The 17634-nt window shown below is 37.1% G+C and overlaps 1 protein-coding gene across 2 annotated transcripts in view; it reads right to left on the reverse strand.

Moving 5' to 3' along the window:
• Positions 1 to 283: 283 nt before the first annotated feature.
• The window catches only part of LOC138705185 (protein IWS1 homolog), a 30509-nt gene continuing 13158 nt past the window's right edge, over positions 284 to 17634 (reverse strand). For both annotated transcript variants that reach the window (XM_069833900.1, XM_069833901.1), the window contains exons 3-4: positions 15246 to 15357; positions 284 to 1738 (exon numbers count right to left, since the gene is read on the reverse strand). In XM_069833900.1, the coding sequence (XP_069690001.1) occupies positions 15322 to 15357 (36 nt within the window). In that variant the 3' untranslated portion in view covers positions 284 to 1738; positions 15246 to 15321. The remainder of the gene's footprint in view (positions 1739 to 15245; positions 15358 to 17634) is intronic.

Raw genomic sequence — 17634 nt, forward strand, 5'->3', positions numbered from 1 at the left:
GATCAAATTCTCAATACACAGATCAATTTCAGTACACACACACTATTTGACTCCACTTTTCAACATTCAAACGCACCCATACAACAGGCAGACAAGTTCGAGATGACGCCGAGATCTAGTAGGCTCTGAAGCACCAAAACAGCTGTAAGCCGCACAGACTTACATAAGTAACACGAGTAAGTCCGCTAGTTAATCAATTACTTATATTCAATGTTAAAAGTTGTGTACGCACAAAAAAAAAAGTTTTTTTTTATTCGTAACATTTTTTTGCATTAAGAATTACTACAAATTATTTTTTATTTTTACTGAAGATAGAAATAAACTTAATTTATTTAACCTACTGTGTAAAATGTCATCACATTGATATTATATATTAATTTCAGCCTTCTGGGTAAAATACTTTCTGAGAAAAGTGCACCAATATCACAATAATAAGAAAGTGCAGAAAAATGGTGTCAAATTTTACATATCATGCAATGTTGTTGTTGTTGTTGTCTAGTGCCTTGCATTTGGCAATGAAGCCATTAGCAGTGTTAAATTCCTCAATTTTGGAAGCACTTTTCTCAGAAGTGATAAAGATACAAATGTAGGAAAAATAAGGCAAATTATGTAACATACTTTCATGTACAGAATCGGCTAAATAAATTTAAAATTTCATTGAGAGGTTGGCAAAAAAAAAAAAAAATTCCATTCACAATATTTTTTGCATTAAGAATTACTATACTAAAAGCCAGGTTATGAACCGGCTAAACAGGAAGCACCGTTCTGTTGCTCTCTTTCTGAGCTCTGTTGCCACATAGTGGCACGAGATTCAAAGTGTGTTCAGTGTTTGTCACCGATATGTTTAAAATAACTATTGTATATAGTTCTCGATAAAACTACCCACAATATTAGTACGTAATTAAAATTACTGTTTTTAAGAAAGCACGAGCTAATGACGCTGGTATGAAATGCGATTCGTAATGCACGTGGTACTGCAAATGAACTGGGAAGTTTGGCTACACTGTTTCCGTGATTCCGTTTCCAGATTTTCGTTAGCAGACGACATTTTCACGCGAGGTCCAATGAAAAGCTCCGTTCTCCTTCTCCCCTCCACCCCCACACTCAACGTGTCATCACTGCACCACAGGCTACCCCTCTAACCTGCACTTTCCTCTCGCCCTCCCAACTACTTCCTGTTTAGTCGGTTCATAACCTGGCTTTTAGTATACAATATCTTTTGCCGAAGATAGGATTAAAAGCTGACAGAAGAAATAGGCCTAAAATCATATTATCATTTTACACTTAAACTACCGAAAAACGATAAAACCAAAATTTCATTTTTTTTTCTAAATTCGTTGTAATTCCCTTAATTAGCCTACTGGCACGTCTCCACCAGTCTATTTTCTCACGTAGGAATTTCACTAAAGAAAAGGCTACGTGAACAACAATACGGAACTCTGAAATATTTCTCAATTCTAGTGAAAGAGATTGCAACATAACAGAAATAAAATGCGTAATTTTATTTTATTAAAAAAATTTTAACATTAAAAGAAACAAAATATCGATATTACACATAAATTTCACATGACACCAAAGTTCTTCACTGTCAGACTCTCCAAGCATTTAAAACAGCTCATATTTCCATTTTGCGACCATCAATGGATACAGTCACAGACACAGGTCGTCTTTCCTGCATCTTCAGTCACTTCACGTTCAGCAAACACCTTTCGAAGGGGTTCAACCTTTTCTTTATGGACTGAAGCAAAACAAAAGTGACAAGCAAAATTAGCTCCAGATATTCGACTAAGGTTATCATTAAACCTTTACAATTACAGGAACCATCTTATTAAAGTGCACAATGTCTAAAGCTGTTCTAAAGTCGTGGGCTATGCCACACCTCCGGCTAGTAGAGAAAATGTGTACTGCTATGCTGTACAACACAACAACACATAGTCTACTGAAAATATTAACTGTATCTATTTAAAATGAAAATATGCGCGCGCGCGCGCGCGCGCACACACACACACACACACACACACACACACACACACACACACACACACACACACACACACACACACACACACACACACACACACACACACACACACACACACACACACACACACACACACACACACACACACACACACACACACACACACACACACACACACACACACACACACACACACACACACACACACACACACACACACACACACACACACACACACACACACACACACACACACACACACACACACACACACACACACACACACACACACACACACACACACACACACACACACACACACACACACACACACACACACACACACACACACACACACACACACACACACACACACACACACACACACACACACACACACACACACACACACACACACACACACACACACACACACACACACACACACACACACACACACACACACACACACACACACACACACACACACACACACACACACACACACACACACACACACACACACACACACACACACACACACACACACACACACACACACACACACACACACACACACACACACACACACACACACACACACACACACACACACACACACACACACACACACACACACACACACACACACACACACACACACACACACACACACACACACACACACACACACACACACACACACACACACACACACACACACACACACACACACACACACACACACACACACACACACACACACACACACACACACACACACACACACACACACACACACACACACACACACACACACACACACACACACACACACACACACACACACACACACACACACACACACACACACACACACACACACACACACACACACACACACACACACACACACACACACACACACACACACACACACACACACACACACACACACACACACACACACACACACACACACACACACACACACACACACACACACACACACACACACACACACACACACACACACACACACACACACACACACACACACACACACACACACACACACACACACACACACACACACACACACACACACACACACACACACACACACACACACACACACACACACACACACACACACACACACACACACACACACACACACACACACACACACACACACACACACACACACACACACACACACACACACACACACACACACACACACACACACACACACACACACACACACACACACACACACACACACACACACACACACACACACACACACACACACACACACACACACACACACACACACACACACACACACACACACACACACACACACACACACACACACACACACACACACACACACACACACACACACACACACACACACACACACACACACACACACACACACACACACACACACACACACACACACACACACACACACACACACACACACACACACACACACACACACACACACACACACACACACACACACACACACACACACACACACACACACACACACACACACACACACACACACACACACACACACACACACACACACACACACACACACACACACACACACACACACACACACACACACACACACACACACACACACACACACACACACACACACACACACACACACACACACACACACACACACACACACACACACACACACACACACACACACACACACACACACACACACACACACACACACACACACACACACACACACACACACACACACACACACACACACACACACACACACACACACACACACACACACACACACACACACACACACACACACACACACACACACACACACACACACACACACACACACACACACACACACACACACACACACACACACACACACACACACACACACACACACACACACACACACACACACACACACACAAAACGCATTGTCATTCATATAAAATATATCTGGAAAATTATTATTACTATTATTATTATTATTATTATTATTATTATTATTATTATTATTATTATTATCAGGTTTTACAATGTCCTAGGGCACCTTCCTGTACTCATTTTCAGGATTTTATACCCTTTCTCCATTCCTCTCTATTCTCCCATGACCCATCTTCCAGTCCTCTTTCTCTCATTGTTTTAATTATTCCTTGTGCCCATGTCAATTTTGGTCTTCGCCTCTTCCTTTTTCCCATTGGAATACATTCATCATTTTCTTCGGCAATCTATCTTCTGTCATCCTCTTCATATGACCAAACCATTTTAATTGTTTTGTTTTGATTTAGTCTACAAGCGATCCTTGCACTTTCACTTTTTCTCTTATAACATTATTTCTAATTTTGTCCTTCCTTGATACTCTTGCATGTTCTGCAGAAATTCGTCTCTGTAAAATGTAGTTTTGCTACTGTCCTTGACTTCAAATGCCATGTTTCTGAGCCTAAGATATGATATTTTGCTTTTAATATTCGTTTTTGTAGTGATATCTTTATTCCACAGAGTGTTATTTAATTTTGAATTTGGTTGTCTCACTTTGTTAATTCTTTCATTTACATCACCTTCGTGATTTTCATTTTTAGTTATTTTAACTCCTAAATATGTGTATTCATCATAATGATTTATGTTTTCTTTTCCGTTTTCCAAAATTAAATCCTTTGAATCTGCAGCTATTGCCCTCAAAAGATCAGTTCAGATATTGAGAAAACACTTGTATGGGAGTGATAATGGAAATTTGAAGTTATCTTAACCGATGGCTGTTGATTGGTTTAGATATCAATGCCAACAAATCTGTACTATTATTTTTCTCGCGGTATATGGCATTCAAATCATTGTAAACTATCTGATGATATTTTTTCCGCCCTTTCTTAACTGTAAATGAGCACAAACGCTACTTAGGTGTAAATTCTTCTGACATTTTGTATATTCGATTCCCTAACCGTTTCAAATGTATATCATTTTACCTTTTAGGTGTATTTCCAAATTATGTAATACGCTTTATCATATCTGGCAACCTTTTCATAAGGGAAGTTAAATTTATTATTATTATTATTATTATTATTATTATTATTAAGATTTATATTCAGATCCCATTTCCCATATTCCTCTATAAGTTTCCTTGTCATATTGTCATATACTCCATGTCTTCATATTCTTCTGCATTTACCAATTAATCATCAGCAAATAACAATGAATATAATATTGTCATCTGTTAGTAATAAACTCATTTCCGAATATATGATTTTATAAATAAATAAATGGAACAACTGGATAATACGCACGGCAGACCAATATCGATAGTCGACTCTACTCGCTGGCCACTAGTCACCGGGCCGTACCGAGCCGTATCAAACAAAATATAATCGAAATGGTGGTAGTCAAATTCGCGACTATATTCTTAAATAATTCACTCCATTAGTCTAGTTCAAGGTTTTATGTAGTACAACGGCGGTTTTTTGAATGCATTAAAAGAAAATGAAGATGTAATAAGATAATAAACTAGGTTATCACAAGGAAATTAACAGGAAAAAAGGTGTGTTTCACGGAATACAATTAAAATGACGGAAAGTAAATTTCCGGTTAATGTTCGCCAAAGCGTAAAGTACGTAATTATGACGGCGTTGCTGTTTTATTTCTGGCCTATCGAAAAATACCTAGCCTTTTACGAAAAAAATTTAAGGACCATGAAATTATTCACCGCTTTCATTATAGGCCTATTATTTTTTAACAATATTACGAATCAAAAACTGTCATATTATATAATTTTAACTACTACATGGACGAATCAAATCAAGCTAACCTAACCAAAGCTAACCTAACCTAACCAAAGCTAACCTAACCAAAGCTAAGCTAACCTAACCAAAACTAATCTAACCTAACCAAAGCTAATCTAACCTAACCAAAGCTAATCTAATCTAACCTAACCTAATCTAAGCTAACATAACATAACCTTCGTAAATGCAAGGCCTGTAACCGGAGCAAGAAGGGATCTCAATCATTTAATCTGCAAGTACACGCAAAAATAAATTCAAGTAAGGATCACGCTCCCACTGCATGAGAGGTCCGCGCATGCACTACAGCAAAACTGTTTCTGTCCCGAGCCTCTCATCTAAGGCACTCGTCATAATTTACTCGCAATATTTACGCAAATACACATTGTCGCTAACAGTGGTGCTATCTCTCAATAATGTTCAGAACGAAGGAGGTAGACAGAGAGAGAAAAAATTTCTCCCGCCAACTACGCCACACACCAACGTCATGTTCTTATGTTGGTGACATTGTGTATTTACTTAAATTTGGTGGTAAACGTAACGGCACGGTTCAAAGTGGCCGTGCTAATTCTCCAGTATAGCGAAATAAATTTAGCCTGCTAGATCCCGTAAGAGCAAGGGCCTCCTGATTGACAGGACTTGGCTCAGTAGACTTCACTCATTAGGTGAGCTGGTCCTAAGGGGTGATATCATCGAACTTGGCTGCACTACTTCGTTTCTATGTACTAAGCTAAACATGTATCCACTTGCAAGCTCCCTATTCGCACCACACTACACACTGAGGACGGTTGCTTCTAGATTTCTCCATATCTGTCCGTCTTGCTCTGCTTGTCCATTGTGCTCCTGCCTTCTTCTTGAAGAAATCAGCCCATCTAGTCGTCTGGGGTCCCACTCTTCTTCTACCGATCCTAGGATCCCAATGAGTCTATGCGTCCATCTTCTGTTGTCCATCCTTACCACGTGCCCTCCCCATTTCCACTTCAGGCTTTCGGCAGTGTTTAGGACGTCTTTCATGCCGGTACGGTTGTGTAACTCCTCGTTCCTTACTTTGTTCCTCAGAGAAAGTTGCAGGATTTTTCTTTCCATACTGCGTTGGCAGGTTTGAAGCATATGCCTCTGTTTTGATGTTAGGGACCAGGTTTGGCATCGATACAGTAGGACTGGTAATATACATTTTTCCAGGGTCTCAATCTTTAAGCTTAGCTTCTGGAATTTGTCTGTAAGTATGAACTTTAGAGACCAGAACTTCTTCCATGCCATGCTGATTCGTCTCTCTATTTCTTTCTCTGAGTTGCTGGAGAAGGACAGTTTCTGGCCCAGATAGGTATAAATTTCCACATATTCTAGTGGCTCGCCATTTAAATGGATCCGGTCTTCAGACGCATTAGTCATTAGTTTCGTCTTTTCTGGGTTCATGGATAAGCTATTATTATTACTTTCCTCTTATTGCAAGGAAATTCTCACTTTAAACTTTACTTGTTCTTTCTCGCTGAAACTGTGCATATAAGACAATAACATAATTTCTGCATCTATTATACAGAGTGAATCAAAAGTCTGGAACCATATAAATATCTTCCATATGCTTGATTTTCGATTACTATAGGTGTTACCAGTGACCAAATGCTCTACCAGTGACACATTCGGTTCTAGCCCATAGCTTTCTCAAAAGCCGCCATTTTGAATGCAACTTTGAAATTTTAAATAGAAAGGAGGTCATGTAGGTACTCAAAATCATGTGAAATTTTCTGAGAAAAACAATGGTGCAATCCGTTTTGAGATATCTCTAAACGTTTTCAAGTTATTTAAAGATAACTGTCATAATGACACAAACATTAGTTACTCATCTAAAGATATTTTGTAACGTGGTACAGTACTAAGGAGGCTTTGGAAAAGGTATTTTTATGCAATTCTGGTAATTTAACTTTTCCTGCTTTACTGTTTGGTAACCTGTGACAGTTTCAAAGCAGTGTTGTGATTATTTGAAGCTTTCCTGTAACAAATTTCTTGATTTTCGTGATGGCATTATCGAAAGAGGAAAGAATTGATATCATTCTTCATTCTGGTAGGTTAAGCCACAGAAATACTGCATCAGACTGGACGAACAGTTCCCTGGACATTGGATTGGCCGATGTGGACCAGTAGAATGGCTGGCCAGGTCTCCCCTTTTAACACGCCTTGATTTTTTTCTTTTGGAGTTACATGAAGAGCTTGGTAGGATGAAGAGAAAATTGAGAATATGGAACATTTAAAGAACCATATCATTGAAGCCTGTGCTAAAGTCACCCCGGAAATACTACAAAATATTCTATCCACATTCTCAATTTTCTCTTCATAGTCTATATCAAGCTTCCTTCTTTCGATAATGCCATCACGAAAATCAAGAAATTTCTTATAGGAAAGCTTCAAATAATCACAACAATGCATTGAAACTGTCACAGTTTAATCAAACAGTAAAGGAGGAAAAGTTAATTACCAGAATTGCATAAAAATACCTTTTCCAAAGCCTCCTTAGTACTGTACCACGTTACAAAATATCTGCAGATGCAGTAACTAAGGTTTGTGTCTTTGAACATCACGTACAAAACATTCATCAAGCCAATACTCCTCTACAATGCGGAGGTATTAATTACAGCAAATAATTTCAACCTGAATCGACTAGAAGTATGCCAAAATCAGGCCCTGCAACTAATAACTGGTGCAGCAAAATCAACCCCAATCACGGCAATGCAAGCCCTAACCCAGAACCCTCCAATATATCTCACTCTAGAGGAGCAGGCACTAACACACCATGAAAAAATGCTACGTTTAACAACAACAAAATGGGAAAAAAGACTGTTACAACCAACCAAGTTGAAAACACAAACAAGTTTCCTGTCCAGAGTCACGGAAATAAAAACAGAATTGAATCTCCCTAAATCTAAAGAAAACATTTTAAGCAGAGAAAACCCTCTAACCTTCGAACCAATTAACATTCAACTAGGTTTAGAAGAACCAGTTACAAAATCTGAAACTTCCAAACCTGTACTAAAAGCGTTAGAAATATTAGAAGCTGTGAACAATAGATACCCACCAGAAGAATGGTTACATATCTACACAGATGGGTCTACTATCGATAACAACTCAGGATCAAGAATTACTTGTGCGTTATTCTCATTTTATCAACCAGCAGGATATCATACAACAAATTTTGATGCGGAAATAACGGCTATTCATATTTCACTCTAACACCTATTGTACAGAATAGATAAATTTCAAAATGCTGTCATTCTCTCTGATTCTAAAGCAGCATTATATGTAATAAATTCATATAAAATGATGTCAATCCAAATTAAAGAAGGTCACAAAATGATCCAAAAACTTCACAAACTACAGAAAAGAATTCAATTGCAATGGATACCTGCACATTGCGGAATTGCTGGAAATGAAACTGCTGACTTTCTTGCCAAGAAAGGATCCAATTCAATTCAGAATACAAATAAAAGCCTACCTTTTACATCCATCAAAAGACTAATTAAAATTAAATATAAAATCAAGCAAAACCAAGCACTATGTACCAAAGCCAAAGATAAAAAATGGAGCATTTTAATAAAAAAAAAAACAGAAATTATTCCAGAAATCCCACGTAAATCTGCAGTAGCAAAATTCAGACTGCTTACAGAACACGATTATTTGGCCAAATACTTGAATAAAATAGAAATTTACACAAATCCATATTGTCCTCTATGCCACAAAGAAGAAGAAATGACTGAAGATCATCTACAAACCTGTGAAGTTCTACCTGATGGAACCACCACAGAGAAATATTGGAGAGCAAGAACGCTAATGGCTTCGTTGCCAAAGCCCAGCATTAGATAACAACAACAACAACATGTTTGTGTCATGATGACAGTTATCTTTAAATAACTTGAAAACGATTAAAGATATCTCAAAGCGGATTGCACCATTGTTTTTCTCAGAAAATTTCACAGATTTTGATTACCTACATGACTCCTTTCCATTTAAAATTTCAAAGTTGCATTCAAAATGGCGGCTTTTGAAATAGCTGAGAGGTAGAATCGAATGTGTCACTGGTAGAGAATTTGGTCTTACAAATATTGGTAACACCAATAGTAATCGAAAATCAAGCATATGGAAGATATTTATATGGTTCCAGACTTTTGATTCACCCTGTATAAAGCAAAACATGTTATTAAAAAATAGGATCAATATTGGCTAGAGACTGAAAAGGGAAGTACTACCACAGTCTAGTACATACAGTCACGAAGCTCAATACGCAGGGAATATGCATCCAGTGACAGTTGAAATTTAGTTGCTAGCCATTAAGATCGCTACTATTGCACAGTCTTTTGTTCCTAGTACTCTCAGTTGCTAACCGCTTGGAGCGCTGTATCACGAGAAAAGCAAAAAATCACCTCAAGTTTCGTGACTGTATGATATTAGACTGTGGTACTACAAGAATCCATTTTTTTCTCCAATATTTCAAGACAGATTATCTTCTTACAGCCATTTTCACCAACACCAATAATTTCTTTATCCAGGTTTTTGTATTGGAAAACTACTGGGTGTTCAGTTCAAAATGTGTCATGGCTCGCTGTATGCCGTCATGTGGCTAGCCGATGAGCCTAGAGAATTCAATCTTCCTACACTTCCGCAGAGGTGTATAACCTAAGAGGCAGAAAAGTTGCCTAGCAAGTACGGCGTTCATTCTGAAGAGTAGTACCGATACGTACGGTAACGCCGGTAGTGGCAGGAATGTGAACTGTTTGGAAATATGTACTGTCGGGAAAAGGGGGAGAGGGTTAAGACGATTACTTACGTATTTGTTGACATTAACTTCGACGGTCAACATGGACACGGAGCATTTGATTTGTGTTGTGGAATGTTACCGTACGCAACCGATGATAACAAATACCCTGCGTACGACTTGCCGGCGCAAAACACAGTTCGAAAGAGGTTATGCTAGCACACAGACCGTACAGACCGCCATCTGTTGCTACGACGTTCAAGTTATACCGTACACGTTCTCAAGTTCAGATTGAAGAACGCCTTAAATAATAGGCAACTTCTCTAACATATAAGCTGAAACTCGCTTCAAATCATTGACCCAACAACAGTGACGTCATGACACACTTTGAAATGAACACCCAGTATAGTAACACTTATTTTGCATTTCACCAACATAATATCTTGGGTTTGTGACATTATCTCAGTTTATATTGTAACTGTGGAAGATTGGCCGGAAAAACAGGATTATCCATGACAATTCCCCTAAAAGAAAATGAGTCGTATGCAGTGGCGGTTTCTCAGGGGAGTCCACACCTGTGGAGTAGTGGTTAGCGCGTATGGCCACAAAATCAGTTAGCCCGGGTTCGATTCCCGGTTGGGCCAAGTTACCTGGTTGAGGTTTTTTTCGGGGTTTTCCCTCAACCCAATATGAGCAAATGCTAGGTAACTTTCGGTGCTGGACCCCAGGCTAATTTCACCGGCATTATCACCTTCATCTCATTCAGACGCTAAATAACCTAAGATGTTGATATAGCGTCGCAAAATAACCTACTAAAATAAACAGAAAATTCTCGGGGGAGGGAAAGGAGGAACGTCCTCCTCATATTTCTCTTCTTTTGAAAGTAAATACCAAATAATATAGGTGCCATGAAATTCGAGGAAAATTCTATAATTTTTAAGTTCACAGCTGTAAGAAAACCTCGGTTAATCGAGTTTTAAACGACGCGCGCTCATGTGCTGCACGAAAGCTGTGAGAAGGATGCGAGATTGTTTGTGAGGAGGAGAGTCAATCCACAGACTTATTAAATAACCACGGTCAATCCTTTCCTCCTCTCAGTGTTGCCAACCAAGGGACAAGAAATCCAAATCCCCCTGTATCATATTAAAAATCCCCCTAAAATTCAGAGAAAAACCCTAATTTTTTTAATTTGTACTTGGAAAAACGCAACATAAAAATTAGCAAATGTGATTGTATATACACAATTGAATAGAAGAAATATTCGTACTCATGAACACTGACATGCAATAGAATAAAATACTCACAGTACAATTTATGTCCCTGCACTGGTAGACGATTTCTTGAGAATTTGAGTTTTAAATGTTTGCGTTTGCATTAGTTGCACAATGTGTTCAAATACGGCATTCAAGGGAAAAAAAGTAAGATATGGTCAAAAATATTCTTCATTCATAATATAGAACAAACACACATACTAAACACTGACAACAACAAACACACAGAGAGAATAATGTACTGGCATCGATATGTAGATGACATAATAGTCCTATATAATGGAAACAAGAGACAAATAGAAAACTTACATCAACAACTCAACAAAATACATCCCAAATTAAAGTATACAATAGAAACAGAACATAACAAGCTATAAATTTCTTAGACATCACCATAACCAAAACAAATAATAGATATGAATTCAAAATATACAGGAAACCCACCACAACTACAACACACATACACAATTCATCAAACCATCCCATACAACATAAACATGCAGCTTTCCGTACAATGACACACAGATTAATTAACATACCAATGAACAAAGACAACTATACTGAAGAACTAAACACAATAAAATATATAGCACAAGACATGGATATAACCCTAACATGATAGACACACTAATAAAAAAGGCAAAACAAAAACAGAACAAACCAACACAAACACAGCATGAGAATAAATACATAACATTAACATATCACAATACCAATACTCACAAAATTGCAACTTCATTCAGAAAACTAAAATACAAGACAGTATACAAAACAAATAACACAGCACAGAAATATCTAAATAATCACATCAAACATTCAAATAAATATAATTCAACTGGCGTTTACAAACTAAAATGCAATAGTTGCCCACATTTTTACATAGGACAGACAGGAAGAACCTTTCAAACAAGATATAAAGAACACATTAAAGCTATAACCAAACCCTACATCACATCAAATTACGCAGAACATATTATCAACAATAATCATGACTACAATAATATAGAAACAGATATGGAAATTCTACATATCACACCAAAAAGTCCACAGTTAAACATCTTAGAACAATACGAAATACACAAACATACAATAACACGCCCACAACATATACTTAATACACAATTACAGTTCAATACCCACACATTATTCGATATCATGATACATAGCACACAAACAACCACCCCCCACCACAAGAGCAACACACCCCCACCCCTACAACTGACGAATGTAAATAGCAGTATGCAAGATCAACAGGAACATAAGTAGTTCATGGGACACTGAAGATGACACAGAACCGGCGTCGAAACGGGCCGTCTGTCTCAGGTACATAATTTTTTTTTTAAATTTTAACACTTTTAACGTGTCGTTAAACAAAGTGTTAACATGAACCGGAATCAATGAAAAAAAAAATTCAATGCTCTGAGAGAGAAATCCATTGTTGAAAGGTAAGTTATCGACTTATGTTACAGAGTTGATATTTTTACGTGGCAGTATGAACAAGAATTATTTAATTTCTAATGTGCAAGGATTTTTAATTATTAAAATAAGATATTTATTCCAATGGTACATATCCTTGAAATTACTCTATGAATAAACTGATAGGCTTCAAAATAGTAATATATTTTACATTATTTTAAATTTTTAAGTTAATGATTTTAATTTCTTTGGATTTCTCATAATTCGTCCTCGCATTACGAACTGGTTGGCTCCTTATTCAAGAGGACAACAATGTGTTGCATTTTGCAAGTATTGCCACAGTACACTTAAAGTGCATAACACTTGCACCTTGCTGAAAGCCGACGTTTACTCGGGCAAACCAACAGTTTCAAACTAAAAATGTTATTCTTAGCTAACGTGACTGGCAAAAAATATTGTTACCTTTTTATGTAAAAATAACTTCACTATGATACAGATGTATTGACTGACAGTTACATTCCTTGAGATTTTATTAAAGCTGTTTGCTGTATCTTTCCACTTATCATTTTTAACTCCAGGACTTCAATTTGTTTTCAATCACATTTATATGTTTTTGTACGAGTTCCAATGACAGATCTTTCTCTTTGTATGTCATGTTAGGCCTTTTCTTCTTCTTCTTCTTCTTCTTCTTCTTCTTCTTCTTCTTCTTCTTTTCCATCAATGCACATCGTTCTTTACGGTAACAAAACTGTTTTTATAATCAACTACACCATCGAGATACTCATATTCAGTTGTTTTTACTTTTATTTTAATGAAGAACTCGTATGATGCTAGTCAGTTTTTCTTCCAAGATTCTTCTTTCGAGCAGTACCAAAGAGATGGTGTTGGTTCCAAAATGAGAATTTTAAGGATCAAAATGAATTGAAACAAAATTTACAGTTTAGAAAACTAAGACGATAAAAGGTGTGGTGACCACAGAGTTGAGTGTTTCCCGAGACCATGTTATTAACAGAGTTTTAGCAAATTGAGATAACAAATTAATTTACCGGCATTGGTGAAAATGACACTTAGCAGTAAATATTGTAAATAGTGTACGGTATTTGCTAAACTGTAATGCAGTAACTGAATAATGTATATACCTTAAATTGTTAAAACATACATATGGGTTCTGTATATATCGGATATCAGAGATCGTGGGTTTGTGTTCCACTACGGGTACCTACCAAGGTAAGGCATAACTCAAACTAGAGAAAGAATGATGTAAATCAACTTTTAATTTTCATTCGACAACAGCATACAGTATTTCCGATAAAACTGTGGCTTCAAGACAAAATGTGATATGCCATTTATTGAAGTTTTTCAAGACCTATCCTTTTAAGGTTTGAATGACTGTATAAAGTCATAATAATCAGTTACAAAACAATGGTTTAGAGAGAAAAATACCACAGATAATATGCATATCATCTTTTGTCACAATAAAGATACCTTTAGGATGCACAACATATTACAAAATATCATTTTCGCCAAAAATTGATATGATAACTTTCGCCTTGGAATCATAGAATTATAAGGCAACGCAAAAACATTACGCAATATCGCAATATTTTAATATAAAATTACAAAATGATAGATCTTCTCTTTCATTAATGTAAGTGAAACAATGTAAATTACAATTTAAATTATTATTGTGAAGAGAAATTAAAAATCATAATTCTGTGGTGTTTGGGTAAAGGAGAAGGAATTTTGTTCCCCATACGAACACACAAGTTAAATTATACAAGTGAGTGTGCAAAAATCAAAAGAATACTAGTAGTTGATGTGTTTTATTTATGTAGAAAATTATTTGCAATAAGGGTTCGAAGTTTAATTTTCATTTATCTCCTAACTCATTTTTATGACTTATCTCCCTTTACCCAAGCAACACAGAATTGTTCCCGAATTTCTTACAAGAACCATCCTATTTAACACAACAGAGTTGCTGTCAATCATGGCACACTTACCGTGCTAATGTCTGTCTCATTTTCCCGTTTGGGACGCACTAGGTAGTCTATATTAGTAGGTTCTGGTACATGTGCCCTAGCCACCCAACCTTACTCCCCAGGGCAGAGTGGTCTGAAACATGACAAACGACCTGTGTAGTCATTAAAACTAACCTTATAAAAGCTACAAGATATGTCGCGAAAATTATGAGTAGGGTCATTTTTGGACATCTCGACATTTGGAAGATCTCGACACTTTTAAGAAAAGTAGCCATTACGAGCACTGTTCCTAGTGAAAAAAGTTCGAACTATAGCCTACGACAGTGATCATCAACTCGTGTATGAACAGGCGCAGGCAATGCTTGGCTGATATGTGCTTACTGTAATGGGCAAAGGACCGGTTTGTGACGTTGCATCGTAGTGAACAGAGGCGGTTTTTGCTATCCATTCAAACAAGAGATGTGAGAAGCAGAAAACACTTCAAAACGTACGCCACACTGAAGAAATACAACTTACAGATACATTATACAACTCACAGTAACGAATATGGCAGATACGAAGGTGAAGAGCATGCAGCATTAATTCAGCAATTGAAGGAAAATGAGCTGATAACAATACTAGTGAATCGGCTGTGTGATTCAGTTATAAAATTTCACTTTTAATAGCAAGATATTAGAAACCTTTTAAAGATTGAAAATTTGAAGAATGTTTAATTATAACTGAAGAACTTTTCTCACAAGTGTATGAGTTTGAATCTATCAGCTTGTCTTCTTCCACCGTGATGCGTCCCATTCGAGGTCTAGCCGAGGACGTTCAGGTGCAACTAGTATTTATTTGTCAGTCTTTCATTTGTTATCCTTTGGCAGTAGATGAAAATACTTATATAAGCAATAATCCACAACTGGTGATTTTTGTAAGAGGCATTATTGAAAACCTTCAGAATAAGGAGAGCTCTTACATATTGTTCTCATAAAGGATACTACTACTGGTTCCGATATTTTCATGTAGAGGCTGTAGAAATTATTTTGGACTTCCTTGGAATAAACTTATATCCTTGGCAATCAATGATGCTCCTTTCATGGTTGGAAGTAAAACGGGTGTAATAAGGAGTCTAAGGGACAAAGTGAAAAGCGTTAATTTATCCCATGAAGTTATTTCTATTCACTCCATTATACACCAACAGAATTCATGTGCAAAACAAATAAAAAATAGTGTTATGAAAGTAGCCCAGTTGGAAAAACCATCAACACAATTAGATCGAAAGGTATCACTCATCGTCAATTGAAGTCTTTCTTGATGAATGCAATAGTGAGTAGGCCTATGGCGATCTGTTGTATTATAGTAAAGTACAGTGACTAAGTCATGGCAAATTATTAGATAGGTTCTTTGAACTGAGGGAGGAAACATCATCGTTCATGGAGAAAAAGAAAAGCCTGTATTGTAAGTGAAAAAGGAAACGTGGATTTGTGAATTTGCCTTCTTAATGGAATTACTGTATCTGAATGCTTTAAATTGTTTTTGACAAGGTAAGAACAAGATTATTACACAGTTATATGACAGAGTGAAGGTGTTTAATATAAAACCACCTCTAATTATGGAATGTTAGCTTAACTAAATGGATAAGTTACAGCACATTTTTAAAAATTAACAACGATATAGGCCTACTAGTTTCTTAAGACTTTGGATTTCGAAGAATATATTCATACATCATGCAATCTGCGCCAGGAATTTGATTCTAGATTTAAAGACTAGGAAAATTTTCAATTTGATTTTCAACTATTATTTGTAATTGAAACTTATTGATTTACTTTACGATAATGAATTGAATTGCAAATATCAAAATAAAAGAAGTTACCTGACTTTTATATGAACTTTCCAGGTGTTAGATTTCCCGAATTGTACAGACATGCATTTTCGGATTCACATATCTGTGCGAACAGTAATTTTTTCGTATGATGAAGATAAACAAGCCACGTCATGCAAGCTAAGTATCGGATTACAACTTAAAATGTGCTGTCACATTATGCAACAATAGTGCCAAACGTTGAGAAATTGCTGAGGGAAAAGAGAATTAAACAAATCTCGAAAAATCAGTGCTAATGCCAGTGTTGAGTGAACTGGAGTTAATTTCTGCATTACTATTCATAGGGTTTTTATATGTTTTGTTCAACATTTTCATAACAGAAGCAGTTTACACATTTACAGTAATTGTCATGCATTGCCCGAGTAATTAACAAGGAGTAATTGACAAGGATGCTCCCGCCGCCAATTTAAAACCCCTTTCTTCCACTCCTTCTTGATAGGCCGGAAAGCAGCAACATCGGCAGGTTGTAGTATTCTGGTTGCATTGGGGGTACAAGCCCACAAGAACTATATTGAGTTCAATGCATAACTGACTCAACTGGAATGT

The sequence above is a fragment of the Periplaneta americana genome, chromosome 8 (genome assembly GCF_040183065.1).
Source record: "Periplaneta americana isolate PAMFEO1 chromosome 8, P.americana_PAMFEO1_priV1, whole genome shotgun sequence".
Lineage (NCBI taxonomy): Eukaryota > Metazoa > Arthropoda > Insecta > Blattodea > Blattidae > Periplaneta > Periplaneta americana.